Source organism: Castor canadensis, chromosome 17 (assembly GCF_047511655.1).
Source record: "Castor canadensis chromosome 17, mCasCan1.hap1v2, whole genome shotgun sequence".
Classification (NCBI taxonomy): Eukaryota; Metazoa; Chordata; class Mammalia; order Rodentia; family Castoridae; genus Castor; species Castor canadensis.
Window position 1 is genome coordinate 23,007,348 of NC_133402.1, and position 23,767 is coordinate 23,031,114.

The 23,767-nt window shown below is 35.8% G+C and overlaps 1 protein-coding gene and 1 pseudogene across 1 annotated transcript in view; one reads left to right on the forward strand and one right to left on the reverse strand.

Annotated features, from left to right (window-relative positions):
- Positions 1-23,767, reverse strand: part of LOC109675725 (phospholipid-transporting ATPase ABCA3-like) — a 171,441-nt gene that overhangs the window by 81,901 nt on the left and 65,773 nt on the right. The window contains 5 exon segments of the mRNA XM_074059288.1: positions 2,461-2,560; positions 20,178-20,328; positions 21,765-21,975; positions 22,261-22,416; positions 22,656-22,843. Coding sequence (XP_073915389.1) covers positions 2,461-2,560; positions 20,178-20,328; positions 21,765-21,975; positions 22,261-22,416; positions 22,656-22,843 — 806 coding nt within the window.
- Positions 4,389-14,385, forward strand: LOC141418616 (adenylate kinase 4, mitochondrial pseudogene; annotated as a pseudogene).

The following is a 23,767-nucleotide window of genomic DNA, read 5'->3' on the forward strand; positions in this document are numbered from 1 at the left end:
TTTTTCAGATGATATGATGAAAAACTCCGTGGAAAATTCTGGAGTCAAGACAAATAATTTGCCAAGAAAAAGTAGTGCCCAAAATATATACATATTTGCATGTACCAAGAGAGAACTACTTCTATTTTTTAGAAAACAAATATAAAGAGGAAAACCTGGACTAACAAATATTAATGTATTTTAGGATATATAAACTTATAATATGAGTAAAAATCCTACATCTGAAGGTTAGATCAGGAATGCTGGAAACAGATCATTTATCTAACAATCATAAAGTAAGCATTTCAAATAAATGGCAGTCAAATAACGGACTAAAAACAGGGTGAGGGATGTTAGATATAATCCCTGATCTCATGTAATAAAGTTCATTTTAACTGAGTAAAGTAAAAAGAATGCTAAAAATATAAATAAGTATTGTCTAATTTCAGGATTAGAAATATTTTCCTCCACATAAACAATTATAGAATAGTGATATCATTAACTTATGTAAGAGTTTTAAACTTCTGTAATAAGAAAGAACATTTAAATGAAAGTGTGCTGAGAATTTTTCTATAAAAAGTAATATTTTTATAGGGAAAATATTCTTTACAGAGAACTCAAAGCCATAAGAAAAATTTTGACTTGGTTAGAAATTCTATTGACTTGGTTTATTAGCTTTGTGGAGAAGTAGGAATTATAGAACCTATTTCTATAGGAATTGTGTAAGATCTCTGTGCATTTCTTCATCTGTAAGCTGGAGATTATAACAGAACCTATTTGAATTATAATTATTCAGTGCCAATACATGGAAAGCATTTGGGGACAACAGGGGTTTAAATTTAGGGCTCTGTGCTTGCCACACAAGTGATCTACCACACCCACAGTCCTTTTTGCTTTAGTTATTTTTCAGGTAGGGTCTTCCATTTTTTTGCCTAGGCTCAACTTCAGACAGTGATCTTCCCATCTCCACCTCCCACAAAGCTGGGATTGTAGGCATGTGCACCATGCCTGGTTGGAAAGCACTTACAGTGGTATCCAATATATAATAGGAACCCATCAAATGTTAAGTTTTAACCAGTTCTATCATTTTCTTTGGTTCATCATGGTGCCTTTGGGAGGTACTCACTGTGACATTGGACTTTATCTGTTATAAAATTGGCATCTACAAGACAGTAATTCCTTTTAAAGATATTGAATAAACTGTATAAAGTCTAGTAAATAGCATGTGATATAGCCATGACAAAAACTTCAGTTTATTTGTCACTGGTATCTGTGTTGTTTCCACTAATCCATTAAATATTTAATTATGGTACAGTAAAAATATAGTTTACTACATGGAGGCAGTACATGAAGGTCACAACATGTTCACTTTATTTTCTCTGAGGAAAATAAAATTGTCCTTTCTTGTTTTCGACAGCGGGGGAGGTGTGGAAATTGAACCTAGAGCTTTGCAATTGCTAGGCAAGTAGTCTACCACTTGAGCTACACCCCAACCTTTTTTCTTTTTATTTTGTTTTTGAGATAGGGTTTGCTAACTTTTTCTCAGGATGGACTCAAACTCACCATTCTTTTACTTTTTCCTCCCAAGTAGCTGAGAATATAGGCATATGGCAGTACACACATCTTCCTTTTGATCTTAAAAAAATAACACTTTTAATGAATTGGAGTAAAGACAAGAAGCTGGCAAAAATATCTTCTTCTGGCTATTCTTGTTTCAAACTAATCAAGTGGTATTCTTAGCTTACTTTGTTATCCTGAGAATCATTAATCTAAGAAGTAACTGAAACTAGTAAGTTTGTTTCTCAGCCTGAGAGAATGAAGTCTAGACCTCAGAAAATACTTTGTGAGGTATTGAATAGCTGAACAAATTGCTTTCCATTATCAGTACACATAATACCCTGACTTCAGGAAGGCTAGCTTCTCCTAATTTTCATACAGTGTAAGTTAATACCAGAATAGAGACTATATGCAACCTAAGTAGGTTACAGTGCTATGACTCAATCAAGATTTTAATGGTATCACTAGTAAAACCTCCAATTTAAATCCAGGACTTTTTTATGACCACATAATTTTTCTATCCTTGAGGCCTATCCTAACCCCTCTACCCTTAAAGGCAGAGTTACCTATGTCCATGCCCACAAGTTTCACATATAACTTTTTCTGTCCAATACTCCCTTACCCTGGGTATTCTGTACCTGAGGTTAGCTGTTTTATGTAGTTTACTGGCCCCCATATTTGCAGTATTTCCTCCTTCCTGAGCTCTTTGAACCTCTGTTCTCACTCTAGTCCCACAATGCATAGCAGGTCACCAGGGGAGCAAAGGACATACATGTCCAAGATTCACAGTTCAGCATTCCTAACAATCTAATACTACTCATTCATCTACACCAGCTTGATACAGAGTGAGAATTCCTTTCAACATAAAGTACAGTTTTAGGAGAGGACGTTTTTCTCTGCCTTTCCTTATATATCATTACTTACTTGAAAAAAAACTTCTTCCATTGTAGTCATAGAGACGCCAAAGCCAGCAATGCCCAGCTGTCCCTTCCTTTTTTCTATATCAGTGAACAGGTCCTTAAAACTAGAAGAAGAGAAAGAACTAGCAGCAATATTAGATTTTATGTTCCATTCTTTTTTCTGAGGTTTTCCATGTCATGGGTCACTTCCTCTTTAATATTGTCTAGTTTCATCTTTAATTCACTTAGCTCCCTATTTATAGTGTTCTCTGTTTCACTTTGGTGTTTATTTAGGGCTCCTATGATTTCATTTATTTGTTCCTGTGTCTTCTCGTATTCTTTATTTTTGGTGTCTTGAAATTTCTTGAGTGTCTCTTGTACATTTTGGTTAACCATGTCTAGTACCATCTCCATGAAGATTTTTATAATATTTATGCTTTTTGTTGTCAGTTAATTTCCTGTGAGCAACAGGAAAAATGTAGCTCATTCTTCACTGCAATGCTTATTATAGTTTCCATGCCTCTGGTAAATCATAAATGTGGACTAAAGGAAGGAAAACCACTTATAACCTGCTATAGCACACTGCTTCCTGATAAAATTATAAATTGACTTTTGCATATTTAATGCTATATGAATGTTCTGTAATTTCATTAATATTTCCTCACTGTTGAGAATTTAGATTTACAATTTGTTTTTATAACTTACACTAATTTTAACATTCTTATGAATTGTCCTAGATTTTACCTCAGAATATAATTTAGTTCCTGAAACACTGATCTGATTACTATTATTATTAGTTAAACTAAGCGAATGTTTTCAAGAGTTGTGTGCTACAATACTTAAAAAGGGCAATTTCACAAAATCACCACAGGTCGTCATTATTATTCAATCATTATTTCTTAATATAATAAGAATATCATTTTTTCTAAATGTAATAAGTGTTTTTGAAAAATATCTACCTTAATTTTGCACTTCTTTTAATACTAGTGACTTTCAATAATTTTCCATGTATTGGCAATTTGTATGTATATTTTAAAAAACAATTTAGTTGCTTATTTAAAAAAATCTAATATGAAAATAGTGTTTAATTAAAAAAAACACTTAGAAACTATAGATAAAATATAAATAAGATAAACTTCATAGATAATTTCACAATTATGCTACATTTATATCTTAATAAATAATGATCCCATGAATGTTCTTGCACACAAATTTTTGTATATGGAAAATATATTTGGCTAAATGCGTATATTTTACAGAAAATGGATGTCAGTGCTTGTTTTACCACGTACTGCCTTTATAAATACGGAGTATTTTTTATTTAGTCAAAAATATAACAGGAAAGTGACATTAGCAAATGGCCAGTTAGGAAGCACTAGACCCTTCTTCTCACCATGAAAACATTGATTGAGCAATGAGTCAGGGATAAATTCTCTTTGTGAAAAGTCAGGACGTAATTGGAAAATGTGAAACCAGACACAGAACACCTTCTCCTGGACAAACTACCACAAGTATACCCCCAATTTGATGAACCATAAACATCCAAGAAAGGCAAATGAGCTCCCCTGAAAATAAATTCAGACACACACCAAGACATGTAATAATCAAACGGTAAAAACACAAAGACAAAATTTTATGACATCAACAATAGATAAAAGGCAGGAAAGAAGCAACAAAGAGCAAAGTTCTGTATATTACTGAATAAACTTGTATAAAATCAAATTAGAGTGTTATTTTATTATTTTAAGTGTAATACTGATGGTAAACACAGAGAAAATAGCTATTTACTATGCACAAAAGGGTGATGTGCAGTGACTGACACCTTTAATCCTAGCTACTTGAGAAGCAGAGATTGGGAGTATCAGGGTTTAAGTCCAGCCCAGGCAAAAAATAAGCAAGACCTCATCTCAACAAATAAACTGGGTGTGGTGATTCACATCTGTAATCCCAACTATGAATAAGGCTTCAGGTAAGAGGACTTAAATCCAAAGTTGGTCCTAGGCCTTATCCAAAATAATATCCAAAACAAAAAGTGGGTGGGTGCATGGCTCAAGTCATAGAGTACTTACTTAGCAAGCATGAAGCCCTGAGTTAAAAATCCCAGTACTACATATATGCATATACACACAAACAGAAATGAAAAAGGAATGTAGGTATTTCACTACAAAAGATCTACATAACAGATACTAATGGAGGAAATGAGGAACAAAAAATCCATAGGTATGTAGAAAACAAATATCATAATGACAGATGTAATTTCTTCCTTATCAATAATTACTTTAAAAGCAAAGGGATTAAACTTTGTAATCAAAATCGGAATAGATAATAACCATTCTAACTTCATGCTTTCAACAAGAGACTCTATTTATTTATTTTTTAAGAGACTCACTTTAGCTCTAAAGACTCAAGTAGGTAGAAAGTGAATGGAGCACAAAAATAGTCAGTGAAAATAATAATCAAAAGAGAGAAAGAAATGATAGAATATCAGGACATAAACTCCAAGTCAAAAAAGGACATTATGTACTAATAAAAGGCTCAATGCAGCAAGATGACATAATAATGATAAACAACTCTGTAAGCACCTAATAATGACCACCAAAACATATGAAAGCAGGCCTGGCTCTGGTAGCTCATGTCTATAACACTAGCTACTTGGGAGGCTGAGATTGGGAGGATCTCAGTTCAAAGCCAGTCTGGACAAATAGTTCACAAGATCCCACCTCCAAAATAACTAGAGCAAAATGGGCTAGAAGTGCTGCTCAAGTGGTAGACCACCTGCTTTGCAAGCATGAAGCCCTGAATTTAAAAAAAAACCCAAATATATGAAGCAAATATGGAAAGAAGTGAAGAGAGAAACAGTTCTAGGATCATAGTTGGAAACTTTAAAACCTCACTCAATAATGGATTGAACACAAAGGACAAACAATTAAGGAAACAGAGGAGTTAACACAATAACCAACTAGATGTGCCAGACACATACATAACATTGTGGCCATCAATATAGCACAACATTCTTCTCAAATGCACATTTCCAGAATAGATCATATTGTAGGACTCAAATTCATTCTCAACAGACTTAATATATTACTATCATACAAAATATCTTCTCTGTTCACAATGAGATGAGGATAAAAAAATCAGTAACAGAAGTAAAACTGGAAAATTCACAAATCTGTGAATGCACTCTTAAATAACCAATGAGTCAAAGAATAAATCACAAGGGAAGTTAGGAAATACAGATGAATGAAAATGAAGACACAATACACAAAATCTTACAGGACAGATGGAAAGTACTGCTGAGAAGAAAAATTATAAATTTATTATTGACATAAAAAAGAAATATCAAATTAGCAGCCTAATTTTATATCTCAAGGATCTAGAAAAAGAACAAAGTAAACCTAAATATAGCAGAAGAAAGTGTTTAAGGATTATAACAGAGATAGATAAAATAGAGGATAATTAAAATGATATACAAATCAATGACACCAAAAGTTAGTTCTTCAAAAAATTTCAACAAAATTGACAAATATTTAGCTAGATGGACTAAGAAAAAAGAAGATTCAAATTACTAAAATAAGAATTGAAACTGGGAGTATCACTAAAAATTCTGCACAATCAAAAGGGTTATAAGTACTATGAAAAATTGTATGCTGATGAATTGCATAGCCTAGATGAAACCAATTCCTGGAAACCTACTAACACTAAATCAGGAAGAAATGGAATACCTGATTGGGTCTATATCTAGTAAGGAGAATGAATCAGTCTTCAAAAATCTCCCAAAGCCAGGTGCTAGTGGGTCACATCTGTAATCCTAAATACAGAGGAAACTGAGATTGGGAAAAAGTCCATGAGACCCCTATCTCAAACAATAGCTTGGTGCATGTGGTGTGTGCTTGTCATTCTACCAACAGACAGAAGCTTAAAATAGGAGGACTGCAGTCCAGGTTGGCCTGGGCAAAAAGCAAGATCCTATCTACAAAATAACCAGAGCAAAAAGGGCTGGAGGTATGGCCCAAGTGGTAGAGCATCCCTGACTAGCAAGTGCAAAGCCCTGAGGTTCAAGCTCCACCAATACCACCAAGAAAAAAAAAAACCTCCCCAAGAAAGAAAAGTCCTGGAGCGATGGAGTCACTTGTGCATTCTATTTAAAGACATTTAAAGAATAAATCATACTGCTTTTCTCAAATTTTTCACAAAATTGAGGACAGCATTACCCTAATACTAAAGTCACACAAAGATACTACAAGAAAAGAAAACTAAGATCAACATCTCTTGTGAACACTGATGCAAAACGCTCAACAAAATATAAGCAAAATATTGCTGCAGCATATAAAAGCATATTAATCCAACCATAACCAAGTTGGGTTATTCCTAGAATACATGAATGATTCATTATACAAAAATCTATTAGTGTAACACACCACATAATGAAAAAAATACAGTTACCTCAACTGATGCAGAAAAAGCAGTTGACAAAATACAACTTTCTTTTTATGATATCCCACTCCCCCACAAAATGGGAATAGCAGGAAACTATCTCACCAAAATAAAAGTGATATATGAAAAAAGCAGGAGAAAACATAATACTCAATGGTGAAAGACGGAAAGCTTCTCCTACGTGATCAGGAATCAGGCAAGAATGTTATTTTTGTTACTACTTAACAAAGAACTATAGAGAGCAATTAGGTAAGAAAAAGAATGAAGGCATCAAATTGGAAAGGAATAATTTAAATTACTTCTTTTTGCAAATAATATGACCTAATATGTGTAAAATTCTAAAACAAAGATACTACAGAAAGAAAAATACAGACCAATATCCTAATAACTATAAATAAAAAACCCTCAAATCAAATTCAACAGCACATTAAAACAATAATTATAAAGATCATGAAGATAGCCAAGATGGCAGACTGCTGATAGAACCCAGAACACTGAGCTCTGTCTCTCTCTCTCACACACACACACACATACATACACACACAAACACCTTAGGTTCATGGTAGCAAGGGTAGGGGATCTGGCTAGAGGCCACCAATATATAGGCAGAACAAATCTACAACAACGAACCTTTAAAAAGGATTTTTAAAGTGCAAAACAGCCTCAGACACATGGGTGTGGTTACACTGCAGCATTGCTGGGGATCAGCTTAACTTTTTTTTTTCTTTCCTCTCTCCAAAGTGCAAAAAAGCAACATATGGACTGCAGGTTGAGCCCTGAAAGTGCCTGGGTAGCCCTGGACTCTGGAGAAAATGAACAAGAATCATGAAAACAGAACTGCTGACTGCCACCTGCAACCCTAGCCCATAAACCTCTGATACTGAGAGGTGCCTACAACCCATTCAGGTGAGCTTATCATAACATCAATCCTGGAAAAAACCACACAGTTCAGCTCAGCTTGTGGGCCCTGATTGCGTGCCTCCAGGAAAAAGTTTTTGTCCAAATAAACAGAAAGAAATCTCCTTTTCTTCCTGGTTGGGGAGGGGTGGCCCAGCCCATGCCTCTCTATACAAAGCTCAGGTGCAGGCTAGCTAACCCAAATACAGCCTGTAGAAAGTAAACTCATTCAACCGTCTCAGAGAAGCTAGCAGAAAGCTGAAACTAACTGCCTTCCTAGAGAAGAGCTTTTGATGGAACAACCTAAGCTACAGCTCCCAGGTTTTCCCAGGAGGCACAAGGGACTAGTCATTGCTCTAACATGAGCTCCATGCAGGACTATTTCAGAGAACCTGCCTACCCTAGCCAGCTGAACCTGGCTTTCCCCTCCTCCACCAAGAGAAGCTTGTGCCTAAACATCCTGAATAGAAAACCCTCCAAACCTGCCTGGTAGAGAATGCCACCCAGCCCAGCATATCTATCCTAAGGAGAGACCCAGAGAAAGCCCCTGCCTAAAGGGACAGCACCTGGAATGAAACTGGCAGTCTAAAACCTAAGGATCAGAAATGAGAGGGAAGTACCCAGTGTACTCTGAACACAGAGGAACTCATTCCTTTCCACAAGGAAGAAATTTGGACTTTAAATCTTTTTTTATATTTATCTTTTTTCTCCATTTCGTTGAAATTTTAATTTGCCTAACCTCCTTTTGTTCCATTTTTCTTTTCTCTCCCCCTTTTGTCTTTTTTCTTCATTCACTATTTATCTTCCTCTCCTTCTCCTCCTTTCCCCCCCACCATCCCTATCACTTCTGCAGAAATCACACACCAGTTTATTATTCCACCTATATACACTACTCCCATTCTTCCAATCCCTGACAATAGCACTCTCTTCCACAAGTAACTGAAGTACATCTTTACACACATTAGGGTATTATTACCCTGTAGCCTGCACATCTCACACCTCTTCTCCCTGAATCCCCACGCCCTTCTTCCTCAGCTCCTCTTCCAACCCCATTATTTCTAGTACAAAGTTTTAATCCCTATGCAAACAACTTCTATTCCTCCAATACCTTTCTGTTTATAGATAATACTGCCAAGGGGTTTATATATCACATAAATAATTGGATTAGCATTGAATTTGTGAATTTGTTATTGCTGTTATACCTCCAGGTCAACAAACAGAAATGACACAACAACCTAGCTAACAACAAAATTAGCAAGAACACAGAAATTAAGTCAAGGGTAAGATAACAGGTTACTAAAACCTGCAACCAACTAATAAACACACAGGAGCAAATCTCAAAATAGAATAATACAGAATAGAAGATGGCATGGGAATATAACTCCTCAAAAAGTTAACAATCTCACAATGGAAGATTTGGTCGACAATGAAGGGGATGAAACCTCAATTTCTCTTTTTTTTAATTTTTATTTTATTCATATGTGCATACAATGTTTGAGTCAGTTCTCCCCCCTTCCCCCACCCCATCAACCCCCTTCCTTACCCCCCACCCCCTCCCACTTTCCCCCTACCCCCTTGCTACCTGGAAGAAACTATTTTGCCCTTATCTCTAATTTTGTTGAAGAGAGAATATAAGCAGTAATAGGAACAAAACAAGGGTTTTTGCTAGTTGAGATAAGGATAGCTATCCAGGGAGGTTGACTCACATTGCTTTCCTGTGCATGTGTGTTACCTTCTAAGTTAATTCTTCTTGAACTAACCTTTTCTCTAGTTCCTGGTCCCCTTCTCCTATTGGCCTCAGTTGCTTTAAAGTATCTGCTTTAGTGAAACCTCAATTTCTGAGGTAAATATTGATAACAATGTTTAAGGAGATCATACAAAAACAACTCAATGAATCCTAAGAGAATATAGATTAAAAAACTAAAGGAGACATAGAAACAACTAAATAAATTCAAACAGGATATAAATGAATATCAGAAGGAAAATATTAAAAAGAGAAAAGTGAAATCAAGAAGGAAACACAAGATAGGAAAGAGGAGCTTTACAAAGTTATGGAAAGTCCAAAAAAAAAAGAATCAAATGGAAACCCTGGAAATAAAAATTTCCTTAAGTCTAATAAAAATACGGTTGAAAGCCACTCTAGCAGACTGGAACAAGTGGAAGACAGAATTTCAGGATTTGGAGACAAAACAGATATTAAGGAAAAAATAGACTAATACATAGAGAAAAGGTTAAAAGGTTATGAAAGGAATCTGCAAGAACCCTGGAACTCCATTGAAAGACAAAACCTATGAATAATGGGCACTGAAAGAAAAGAGGTATAAGCCAAAGGTATAGGAAACGTAATCAGCAAAATAATAGCAGAAAAATCCCCAAATTTGAGAAAGAGATGCCCATCTGGGTACAGGAGGCCTCTAGGACACCAAACAGACAGGACCAAAATAGAACCCCTTCATGGCATATTGTAATTAATACAATTAGCAGTGAGAATAAGTAAAGGATATCAAGGGCTGTAAGAGAGACAAATAAAAGGTAAACCCAGCAAAATGACATATTTCTTAACAGAAACCTTAAAAGCAAGATGGCATGGAGTGAGGTATTTTGAGCCCTAAAAGAAAGCAATTTCAAACATAGAATATCCTACCCAGCAAAGGTATCATTCATAATTGAAGGAGAAATAAAAATCTTACATGATAAACTGAAACTAAAATAATCATGACCACTAAACCAGCATACCAGAAGATACTCAAAGGAATCCTACACAGAGAAGATGAAAACAAACATAGCCATGAAAGGATGAGAATTATTAAATCTCAAGAAAAGGTCAGACAAGCAGTAACAGAATAGCATGGAATCAACTGCACACACATAAACCATTACACACCCAAAACAAAAATTGTCAAGAATCACCACATACCTCTCAACATTAACTCTGAATAGCAATGGTCTCAATCCCCCATCAAAAGATATTGATTGGCAAGATGGATTAAATGGAAGACCTGATGATCTGTTGTTTATAAGAAATCTCACAGACAAAACAAACACTGACTTTGGGTAAAGGGTAGAAAAAGATTTGTCAAGCAAATGGCCCCTGAAAACAGGCAGAAGTAGCTATACTTATATCACAGAAAGTAGACTGCAAGCCTAAATTAGTCAGAAGAGACAAAGAATATAATTTCATGATAATAAAAAACAACAATACATCAAGAGGAAATAACTGCTAACTTATATGCACCCAATGTTGGTGACTCAACTTCATTATACATATACTGCTGGACTTAAAAATACAGATAGACCTCAACAGAGAGATAGTGTGAGACTTCAACACTGCACTATCCCCAACAATAGGTCATCTAGATAAGAAGCAAATGAGAAATTTTGGAATTGAATAACACCTACACCAAAAGGACCTGTCAGATATCTACAGAGTATTTTATCCTGCAACAGCTCAATATACATTTTTCTCAGCAGCCCATGGAACTTTCTGCAAAATAGAACATATTTTATGTCACAAAGCAAGTCTTAACAAATATAAGAAAACTGGAATAACCCGCTGCATACTGTCTGAGCACAGTGGAATAAAACCAGAACACAACAACAAAAGATACAGCAGAAAATTCTCAAATACTTGGAGAATGAACAATATATTGGTCCATATTCATGACCAGTGGGTCATTGAAGAAACAAGAGAAGAAATCAAAAAGTTCCTGGAATCAAATGGAAATCAAAGCACAAACTATCAGAACTGAGGGTTATAACAAAGGTGGTGCTAAGGGTAAAGTTATGTGTTTATATAAAAAACACATAAAGATCTTAAATACACAACCTGATTTTGCATCTCTAACTCCTAGAAAGACAAGAAAAAGCTAAACCCCAAGCCACCAGGAGAGGAATAATAAAAATCAGGGGTCAAAATCAATGAAATCAAGACCAAAGGTACCATACAAAGAATCAACAAAACGAAAAGCTGGATCTTTTGAAAAGATAAATAAGACTGATAAACCTTTAGCAAATCTGACTCAAACAAAGAGGTAATAAAATTAGAAATGAAAAAGGGGATATCACAACAAGCACCAAAAAAAAGAAAATCCAGAAGATCATTAGGGAATACTTTGAAAACCTATATTCAAGTAAATTAGAAAACGTAGGCTGAATTTGTTGCCCTCAATGCAGAGAAACTAATGCAGATACTTTAAAGTGACGGAGGCCAATAGGAGAAGGGGACCAGGAACTAGAGAAAAGGTTAGTTCGAGAAGAATTAATTTAGAAGGTAACACACATGCACAGGAAATCAATGCGAGTCAACTCCCTGTATAGCTATCCTTATCTCAACTGGCAAAAACCCTTGGTCCTTCCTATTATTGCTTATACTCTCTCTTTAACAAAATTAGATATAAGGGTAAAATAGTTTCTGCTGGGTAGCAAGGGGGTAGGGGAGAGAGGGAGGGGACAGGGGGAAGGGGGGAGAAATGACCCAAACATTGTATGCACATATAAATAAAAGGAAAAAAAGCAAATGCAGGAGAAATGGATAAATTTCTAGACACATAAGATGCACCAAAACTGAACCAAGAGGATGTAAGTCACATAAACAGATCTATAAAAAGTATTGAATTTGGAGCACCAATAAAGTGTTTCCCAAAAACGAAGAGTCAGGACCTGACCTATTCACTGCTGAATTCTACCAGACCTTTATAGAAAAAGTAATACCAACACTCCTCAAACTTTTCTATGAACTAGAAAGGGAAGGAACATGGACAAAATCGTTCTATGAAGCCAGTATTACACTCATCCCCAAACTAGACAAGGATGCAATAAAGGGGGGGCAGGGAAGAAATTATAGGCTAATCTGTTTTATAAACTTAAATGTAAAAATTCTCAAGTGGAGGGAATACTGTGGAACATATAGGCATAGGCAGTAACTTCCTAGTTCATACTCCAACTAACAGCACTTAACTATAAAATGTTGAAATCTTTTCCTCTAGAATAGGAACATTATAAGGATGTTCACTATCATCATTAGCCACAACAATTGTATAAGCAAAAGAAGTAAAAGGCATTCTTATAGTAAAGGAAGAAGTATAATTATCACTAATTAGCGATGACATGATCCTATGTATAGTAACTTCAGAAGACTACACCAAAAAAGCATAGAATAAATTAATTCAGCAAAACTTCAGGGTATAAAATGAATTTGCAAAAATCAGTAACATTTCTTTACATTAACAATGAAATATCTGAAAAGAAGAAACTGAAATCAATTACATTCAAAGTATCACAAAAAAACTATTTAAAAGTAAATTTAACCAAAGGTATGATCTGTATATATTGAAAATCATAAAACACTGATGAAAGAAATTATTAATGACACAAAATAATGGAATAATATCCTATGCTCATGGATTAAAAGAATTAATATTGTTGAGATGTCCACAGTACCCAAATCGACCTGCAGATTCAATGAAATCCCTACCAAATCCCCATATAATTTTTTTCACAGAAAAAGAAAAAGAATCCAAAACTTCTTATGAAACCACAAACATCCCCAATAGCTTAAGGATCCTTGAGCAAAAGAACTCAGTTGGAAGCATCACATTACTGAACTTCAAAAAATATTATAATGATGGTAACCAAAACAGCATGGTACTTCAATAAAAACCAGCACATTAATAAGCAGAACAGAATAAAAGGGCCAGAAATAAATGCACACGTTTAAAGTCAATCAAGTTTTGACAATGATGCCAAAACACACAATTGAGGAAAGTTTCTTTGAAAGAAGATTTACAAATGTCATCTGATAGATGACAATTCTTATCACCACTAATAATCAAGATTATGAGGAAGTACTTGGGCTGGGGGCATGGCAACAAATACAAAAAATTGAAATAATCACCTATGTCCTAACAGAACATAATTGAATAAAATTAGAAATCAATGGCAAGGAAAACTATAAAAATCATGTAAACTTATGGAGGTTGAGCAACACACTTCTGAACCATGAATTGGTCATTGAAGAAAACAGAAAAGAAATTAAGAAATTCCTAGATTCAAATGAAAATGAAAACTAACACACAATAACCTGTGGGACACAGAAAGGCAGTGGTAAGAGGAAAGCTAATAGCCATGAGTACCCATGTCAGAAAATTAGAGAGCTCTCCATGTGATCACATGCCTCATAATGTCAGAACTGGAGAACAGGAGCATTCAACACTGGCTACTAGATGGTTTTCCAAAGACATCTGTACAGGTTGTAGCCTGTGACAAAATCTGTGATGTGGATCTTGTGAATAGTTTGAACATTCCATTTAAAACAAAGATTGACTCAGCCGATGCTAAATTCTTAGTGGAAGAGTCTTTCACCTGAACTTCAACCAACCTCACGTACAGGAGAGTAATGACATCGCTGGTGAGCTATTAGTCTAACAGGAGACTGATAAGCTGAAAGCAGTTGCTGCTAGGCTAAGGCAGTACAAAGATGCAGCAAAGCCAGTCATCAAACTTTACAAGAGGCAAGGAGTGTATCTTTTCTAGGATAAAGACTAACAAAATCTAGCCTTATGTTTACACACTTTTCTCAAGCAAGATAACACCAATTTAGTCCAAAGAAGAATATTGAGCCTGCCCAGTGGAGGAACCAGGAAGATGTGGTCTTTCTTTCAGTCGTGTGTGTGTGTGTGTGTGTGTGTGTGTGTGTGTGTGTGTGTGTGTGTGTGTGTGTGTGTATAGTAGTAGTAGCAGTAGTAGTGATAGTGGTGGTGGTGGTGGTGGTGGTGGTGCCAGCTGAGATAGCTTGCAGCATTTTTTCTAGCAGTGGTGACAGTGATAGGAAAACTAGCAAGCAATCAGAAAGAGTTCATGAAGAGGCCCTCCTCTGCCTTTGAAAAGAAGATGTCTTTGAACATATGTCAAGCCCTTTACAAGAAAGCAACTACAGGCTGGATTTCAAACAGTGTCTGACCTGTGCTCTAGCTAGTATTTGACAACCATGATGTTGCTGTAGTCTTTTTGCATGTAATGGTGGTGACCTCTGATTCTCCCATCCTCCAAAAGCTGTTGAACTACATCACCAGCAAGGCTGAGAATGAATGCCAAGGGCTCTAGCCCCAGATTTGTCCCAGTTCTCAGCTGTGTGCCCCTGTGGTAGCTACTGAATCAAAGCAAAATGCATTAAGTGGTTGCTTCTCTCTTGAGTGACCGTACCCACAATTCATTTTTTTGGTAGGAATAATGCCCTCTCAACATCCATGTTCTGCATCCCTCCTTTCAGCCATCCTGGCTTTACTGACTGTCTTTTCTTACATCTCTTTTCTTTCTTCCTAGGCAATTGAATAATTTATTTACTACACTATCCCTCTCAAGTTTCTCTTTCTATGAACTGAGAGCTAAGGGGTTGCATCGGATCTCTTCATGTACCAGGAACTGAGCCATGCACAGAGTCTTACTTTAAACATATGGTCTCATAGGGGTTCTTCTTTGAATCCCCCAAGTCTTTGAGAATCCTCAAATGGAAATGCTAATGTATGTAAGTAGTATAAGACCATATGGAATTACTGGACTAATGGAATAGTTAAATTTTTCACTTAAAACAAATGAATTTTAAACATGCTACTAGACACTGATGTTTGCAGTGTTTTCTTCTGTGAGTAACCCAAGCAGATGGCAGTAAAGGGTGTGGGTTGATGATGAACTACATGTACCTAGACTCAGTAACACTAGATGAACCTAGATTGAGTATGACAGCTTTATTATTATGGGAAAGCAAAAATCTTCTCCCCTCAATTCCAAAGATGCAGTCTATGAGGTGACCATAAAGTCTATAATAAAGATACTAGCATTTTGTTATTTATTACATCAATAAACCATTTGTTGAAAGATAAAAAGAAGAAAATTAAAGACATCTCAAATAAAAAATCTGATGATACAATGCAAACTTTTCAAAAAACAAGAACAAGACAAATCCCAAAGTAGTAGACAGAAATTATAAGAAATGGAGACCAAAAGAATACAACAACAAATTAATGAAACAAAAGCTAGGTCTTTGAAAAGATAAACAAGTTCAATAACATTCATCCAAACTAACCAGAAGAACCACCAATTTAAAAGAAAAACAGAAATGAAAAAGGGGAAATTACAACAGAACGAATAAAATTCAGAAGATCACATGGGAATGTTTTGATAAGTTATACATCAGCAAACTGGAAATCAAGAAAAAAAACTGATAAATTTCTTGATACCTATGACTCAACAAAATTGAACCAAGAGGATATAAATGAATTAAACAGGTTAGTAGGGAGTAATGAGATTGAAACAGTTATAAAGAACCTCCCAACAAAGAAGTCCAGACCAGATGGATTAACTGCTAAATCCTACCAGACCTTTAAAGAAGAACTAACATCAATGCTCCTCAAACTATTCCAAAAACATAAAGGGAAGGAATAGTAACAAAATCATTCTATGAAGTCAGTATTACCCTAATACCAAACCAAGGTTAAAAAAAAAGAAAGTTATGGCCCAATTTTCCTGATGACATAGATGTAAAAATCCTCAATAAAATAGCTGCAAGCCAAATCCAACAACACATTAAAAAGATCATACACCATGATAAGTAGGTCTCATTCCAGGGATGCAAGGATGGTTCAACCTATGCAAATCAATAAAGGTTTCATCCTTCATACAAGGACAAAAACCACATGAATATCTCAATAGAAGCAGATATGAGCCCTTGACAAAATTCAACATCCCTTCATGATAAAAGTTCTGAAGAAACTGTGAATAGAAGGAACATACCTCAAAATTATAAAGGCCACATGAGACAAACCTATAGCCAACATCATGCTAAATGGTGGAAAACTGAAACCATTTCATCTAAAGTAATGAACAAGACAAGGATGTTCACTCTCCCCACTCTTACTCAATATAGTCCTGGATTTCCTAGCCAGAGCAATACGACAGGAGGAAAAAATAAAAGGGATTCTTATAGGGAAGGAGGAAGTCAAATTATTCTTATTTGTGGATGATTTGATCTTACACCTAAAATACCTTAAAACCCCATCAAATACCCTTAGATCTAAAAATACATTCATAAAAGTGTCAGGATGCAAAATCAATGTACAAAAATCAGCAGCTCATCTATACATCAACAATGAACAGTTTGAGAAAGAAATCAGGGAAACAATCTCATTCATGAGAACATCAAAGAAAATAAAGTTCAAGGGAAAATTTAATAAAGTAAAAAACTTAAACAACAAAAACTATAAGTTACTGAAGAAAGCAACTGAAGAATATCAGAAGATGGAAGAACCTCATGGATTGGTAAATCAATAGTGTGAAAATGGCTGTAATACCAAAAGCAGTCTGTATGTTCAATGCAATCACCATCAAAATTCCAATGACATTCTTCAGAGAGATAGAAAAATCAATCACAAACTTCATCTGAAAGTGCAAAAGACCTGTAACAGCCAAATAAATCCTGAGCAAAAAAAAGCAACACTGGAGGTATCACAATACCTGACTTCAAACTATACTACAGAGCAATAGTAACAAAAAACAGCATGGTACTGGCACAAAACAGATACAAAGACCAATGGAGCACAATAAAAGAGCCAGACACAAAACCTTGTAGGTACAGCCATTTGATTTTTAACAAAGAAGTCCAAAACATATGTTGAGAAAGACAACCTCTTCAACAAATGGTGCTGGGAAAAGTGGATATGTACATGCAGAAGACTGAAACTAGATTACTGTCTCTCACTTTGTACTATATTCAAAGTGGATCAAAGATCTTAACGTAAGAACTGAAACTGTGAAACTACTAGAGGAAAGAACAGAGGAAACACTGGAAAATACAGAGGCAGGCAATAACTCCTGATTTGAATTCCAATAGCTCAGCAATTAAGAGGAAGGATTGACAAATGGGATTGCATAAAATTGAAAAGTTTCATTAAAGCAAAAGAAACAGTCAGTAGACCAAAGAGACAGCATACAGAATGGGATAAAACCAGTCTAGATGCCCGACAATTAGTGAATGGATTAAGAAAATGTATATTTACACAATGGAGTATTACTGAACCATAAAGAAGAATGAAATTATGTTGTTCATGGGTGAATGGATAGAACTTGAGTGAAGAAAGCCAGGCTGAGAACAAAGGGCATATATTTCCCTTCATATGTGAAAAGTAGACATAAAAGATAAATGGATTCATAAACCCATACATGATCACATATGATCATAAGTATGTACAGTGGGGCCTGAGTATACTAAGGAGTGGCAGGTGAGGAAAAGAGAATGAATAATATTGAAATACAATGCATCTGTGTATAAAAATGGCATAATGAAACACACTGAAAGCTCTTACATGGGTGTAAGGGGGATAGAGAAAGAGAGGGTTAATCTGATTAAAATGCAATATATGCATGTGCAAAATACCATGACAAAATCTCTTTGAACAATTAATATATACTTTAAAAAATAAGGATCTGTAAAACAGGTCTTGTTTTGGAGGGATGGGTATCAGTGTGAAGGGGAGGGTAAACGGAGGGGGTAAAAGAGGGTGAATATGGTTGGTGTATGTATATACTTGTATGAAAATAGAACAGTGGAAATGGTTGAAATTATTTTAAGTTTTGGGGATTTTTTGGAGGGTGCTGTTCTTTTCTTTGTGGTACTAGGTTTGAACTCAGGGCCTCACATTTAATAGGCAGGTGCTCTATCACTTGAGTCACTTTGCCAACCCCTGAAATTATTTTAAGAAGGGGGGGGAAGAGGGAGAATGATGGAGGGGGTAAATATAATCAAGGTGCATTTTAAGTACATGTGGAAATGTGTCACAATGAAACCTCCTGGTACAACTAATATATACTAATAAAATGCTTCTTAAAAGTAAATAAAAATTTAAACCACAATGAGACATCACCTCGAACCTGTTATAATGGTTATCTTTAGAGAGTCAGAAGGTAAGAGTTTTAGAGAGGGTGTGGAGTAAAGGGAACTCCTGCATACTATTTGTGATGTTTTATAATACTAAAGCCATTGTGGAAAATGGTATGGAAGTTTCCAGAAAACTAAAAATAAATGACTATGTAATTCAGCCATCCAACTTCTGGTTATAAATTCAAAGGAACTGAAATCAGTATCCTAAACAAATAGTTCCTCTCCCATGTACATTGCATCATTATTCACCATAGCTAAGATACAGGAAAAACCCAGGTGTCTGTCACTAGATGAATGGACAAAGAAAATGTGGTGTATATACATAGTGGAATACTAATTAACCTTTAAAAATAAGGAGTGTGTGTTTATCTGTGTTTCTATAACACAAACCTGGAAGACATTATGTTCACAAAATAAGACAGGCACAGAAAGAAAAATACCACAGGACTTCATTTATATGTGGCATCTAAAAATCTGAACTCATAGAAGTAGAAAATATAATGGTGGCTACCAAAAGCTTTCAGAGAACATGGATAGGAAAGGGAGAGTGTTGATCAAAGGGTACATGGTTCTAGTTAGTCAGAAGGAATAAGCTTCAGTGATGTATTGCACAGAATACTGACTATAATCAATGTAATTATGCTTCAAAATTTCTTTTCAAAGTATTTTTATTACTATTTCTATTCATTTTTATGTAATATTTATTTGATTTATATCTTTTTTCATTTTTATTAGCATAAATTCACTATATGGGGGAATTAACTGTTATTATTCCTAATAGCCTTACATTGTACATTGGTTAGACTGCCTCCACCATCTCCCCACCAGTGATACCTCCCCACCCCACTTAAGGCAATTGCAAGAGGTTTCAACATTCTATCTCAAATGGGTATACAAAGCCCATCAAGCATATTCCCTCATCTTCATCCCATCCCCCAAGTAACCTCCCACTGTACCTATTTTACAGTCCTATCTTTTGTTTTTCATTCCAAAGCCAGTATTCACAGGGGTTTCTCCATGTATCCCAGCTGCAGTGAATATACTTTGATGAGTTCAATCCCCTCTATTACTTTCCCTTACTCTTTTCCATCTAAAAGTAAATTTGAAATGTTTAAAACAATATGGAATTATTTGTCAATGAAAACTAAAATTGAAGGAAAACATTAAAAAGCCAAAATAAATTCACTTGGCTCTCCTCACCAAGAAGAAAATTTATACCAATATTTTATCTATCTTATCACTAACTAACACCAGTTTGCAAGAAACAGGAATGTGGATATTAAGGCAAGCCTAAATGAGATTTAATTTCTGTGGCATCCTGTACAATTAGTGAAATCTGAAGGAAACAGATGTTCTTGGTAGTACTTGTCACAGAGCAACAAGAAAGAATCTGTTTGCCACACCTAAGGAAAACTAGAAAAGTAATAGTGATTTATGGTGACCAAAGATCATTCATATACTATTCTCTGGATACATACCTCTGTGTGTACTCTTTGGGTAGGATAAATGATAATTCAGCTGCAACACTGGTCTCCAAGCTGGCAGTTGGGACATAATGCCTAATCAGCTGGAAGATTTTTTGAACATCACACTTAGGATTCTTGACCATCACTATGTGGTATCCCACACCTGAAAGATCCATATATAAGACCGAATGAAGCAGTTATGAATATTTTACACTCCTTGGAAACTAAAATTATTCTCCATGGTCTAGATTCTATAGATGCATAGAGCTATATTATACCCAACCCTTGTCCTTATTCTTGTTTTGGCATTCAGCTGGATTAATTGTTGCATTTTATAATGGAGCTTCTGAATTACTTGATTCACACCACATTAAAAGCATTCTTGCTGTTTTCAATGCCCTTTCATTTTTCACCCTTGCCATTAATTTAGTTTTTCATTAAATGGCAAAGAAAAAATGGACAGCATGGATTTTGCAGTTAGAGGAACCCAGGTCCAAATCTCTGCCACTTACTACCTGGCTTTACTTCTACTGAAATATGAATCCTAGCTTTCTTCTCCATAAATGAAGGGAGTTCTATTGGACATGGTGATGCACACCTATAATCCCACTTATAATGTATAGATAGGAGGATCGTGGTCTGAGGCTGGCCCAGGCATAAAACACCAGACTGTCTGAAAAAATAACTAAAAGCAAAAAAGGATTAGGGCATTTTTCAAGTAGTAGAGGATCTTCCTAGAAAGCACAAGGTCCTGAGGTCAAACCCCAGTACTGTCAAAAATTAAAAGGAGTTCTGAAGATGAAGTTAGATAATCTGTATAAAGTATGAAACCTAATAATTTACCCACAGAAGATATATGATATGAGATGAATGAATGCAAATTAATGATTAATGGAATGAAGACACCTTTAACTATGTTCATTGATTTGTATCCTATTTTGAAGCACTTACTAGTCTGAGATATGCAACTTCAGAAAACAATTAGAGATTGTTTTATATTATTTAATTTTGATATATTAGTCTTATTGACCAAACAGACTATACTCATTGAAGTAAAAACTGTTTTATTCCATTGAAGTAAAAACTCTTTTATTCCACAACTCATTCACTTCCTGATCAATACATTATGACTGACCATCTGTCACATTTCAGGACTGTTTTGCAAAAATAAGCTAGAAATCATTTACACTAGGAATGTGATAGTGATTTGGCAAAAGAGAAGAGAAAAAGGTCAGAAATCTGGTCACTGACTTTCTCCCCTAAAAAAGCCATCAATTTATCTACCAAATCTTTTAGAGGGATGACTTTGTTCCTGTGACAAGTTACCCGTTCATTTTTAAACTTTATGTAAGAAATAAACATGATGTTTCTGGGACCAATAAAAGTACTTTCCAAGTTAGAATGTACTTGTTGAGTCATAATGGAAATAAGTGAATAGACAGGTTATATGTAAATTACAAAGAAGCAGAAAAACCTAATTCAATAAAATATAGGAAGCTATTAGAGGTCTGTATAGAGATTTAAAACAAGAAATAAAAATGCTGTTAGAAGAATATTACTAAGGCACCAGCATCCAAAAATGATCAAAAGGTGACAGACCATATAATTTTTTTAGGAAAATCGAAGATCCACAACACTGCAGGGTCCCCTTGACCATGATGGCAATGCAGTCACCCAGCACATCAGCTTCATCCATGTGGTGGGTGGTCAGTAGGATGGTGCGGTTCTCTTTATGCTGCAGAAGGAGATCCCAAGTGGCTCTTCTTGAGACTGGGTCCATTCCAGATGTTGGCTCATCAAGTATCACCACCTGGACACAAGAAGAACTTAGAGTACATTTAATTCATGCTTGTGGGACAACCTAGTATTCATGGGGACATATTTAAGCTAAATTACAAAATCTAGATTAACCTAGAGTTAAGAACACTGCAAAATTAATAGCAATATTACACCCATGACTGCATTATATCAGCTAGACCAAGAATGAGAATCTACTCTCATTATCATTTTGGAGGGGTAGACTCATACTAGTTCTTGAGCTTGCGTCAGTTTCATAGATTAGCAGGAGCAAGGACCCATTTTAACTGTCATTTACCTTGGAGTCCCCTATAAATGCTATAATGATAGAGAGCTTCCGTTTCATCCCTCCACTCAAATCCTGTGAAAAGACATCATGCTTTTGTAGCAGTCCAAAAGTACTTAGCATGTTGTCCATTTCTTTGGAATGCTTCTCAGGAGGTACTCCTTTTATCTAGAAAGAGAAGCCAGGGTTTATGTGGTGCTTCCAATTGTATCCTGAAAACATTCTTAAAGAAGAAATTTTCTTACACAAACTAACTAGATGTTTCTTCTCTTTGCTTATCTTTATGATAAAAGAAAAATACCTCAAAAATGAACTTTCAACTAAAAGGTGAGGATGTTGGTTCTCAGTCACACTGCCTGCAGTGTCCCAAAGAGTAGGGAAAAAAACCACATATGTTCCTAGCTTACCACAGAATAGAAATAAAGATGTTCTGCTACTGTCAGGTCCGGAAACAGTAGATCTTCCTGGGGACACAAACCCAAGCTTTTCCTGACTTGAACCATGTCCGTTGAGATATCATATCCACTAATATAGACCTTTCCACTGGTAGGAAAATGCAAACCTACAATTAAGCAAAGACAAGAAAGCAGCTTAGCTTCAGTGAGGGAACCTGAGAATACACTGTTTGTTAGTACCTCACCTTTACAATATATTTATAGATTATGCAAAAGAATTGGCATAATTTGGTAGAGATTGTCAGAGCCAGCAGTGGCACTGTGCCTGTATGATTTGGCATTTGGCCTTGTGAGAAAACTTCAAGGAACTGAGACAAAGGTCTCAGGACCAGACCTTGCCTGTGTGATTTGGCATTTGGCCTTGTGAGCAAGCTCCAAGGAACTGAGACAAAGGTCTCAGGACCAGACCTTGCCTGTGTGATTTGGTATCTGGCCCTGTGAGAAAGCTCCAAGGAATTGAGACAAAGGTCACAGGACCAGACCTTGCCTGTGTGATTTGGTGTCTGGCCTTATGAGAAAGCTCCAAGGAACTGAGGCAAAGGCCTCAGGACCAGATGTCCAGAAAAATAACAGTGCTCCAGGTTCCCCAGATGGCTTCATGTCCTTCACATGTAAATAAGAAAGTTATGCTGACCATGTGCTTCTCCTGCCTTTCTGTTACCGTATTAAGAGAGACATAACAAAGAGTTAATTTTAACTGTGCTTCTTTGTAGTAATGTAACCTTGACACGTATTACTTGGCATGCTTTTTCTGACCAAATGCTCTCTGTAAAAGAGGAGTTGATAAAAAGCAGAAGTGATCTTCAATAAAGTGGCTATTGAGCACAACTCAATAGTCTCTCCCATCTTTTTCGGCTCCAGTCACCCAGGTCCAGCTGATAAATGGTAACAGCTGGCATCCTGAACAGGGACCTGAAGGATAATTTTGAAAGTGATGTGGACAAAAGGAGGTAAGTGAGACAAGATGGGGCAAAATCAGGGCAGAGTCCAGCCTTTTCTTTCACTCGTGCATCATTTCTTATTGTGAGGAGGAGCTCAAGTTTCCAAACAACATTTAAAGGACT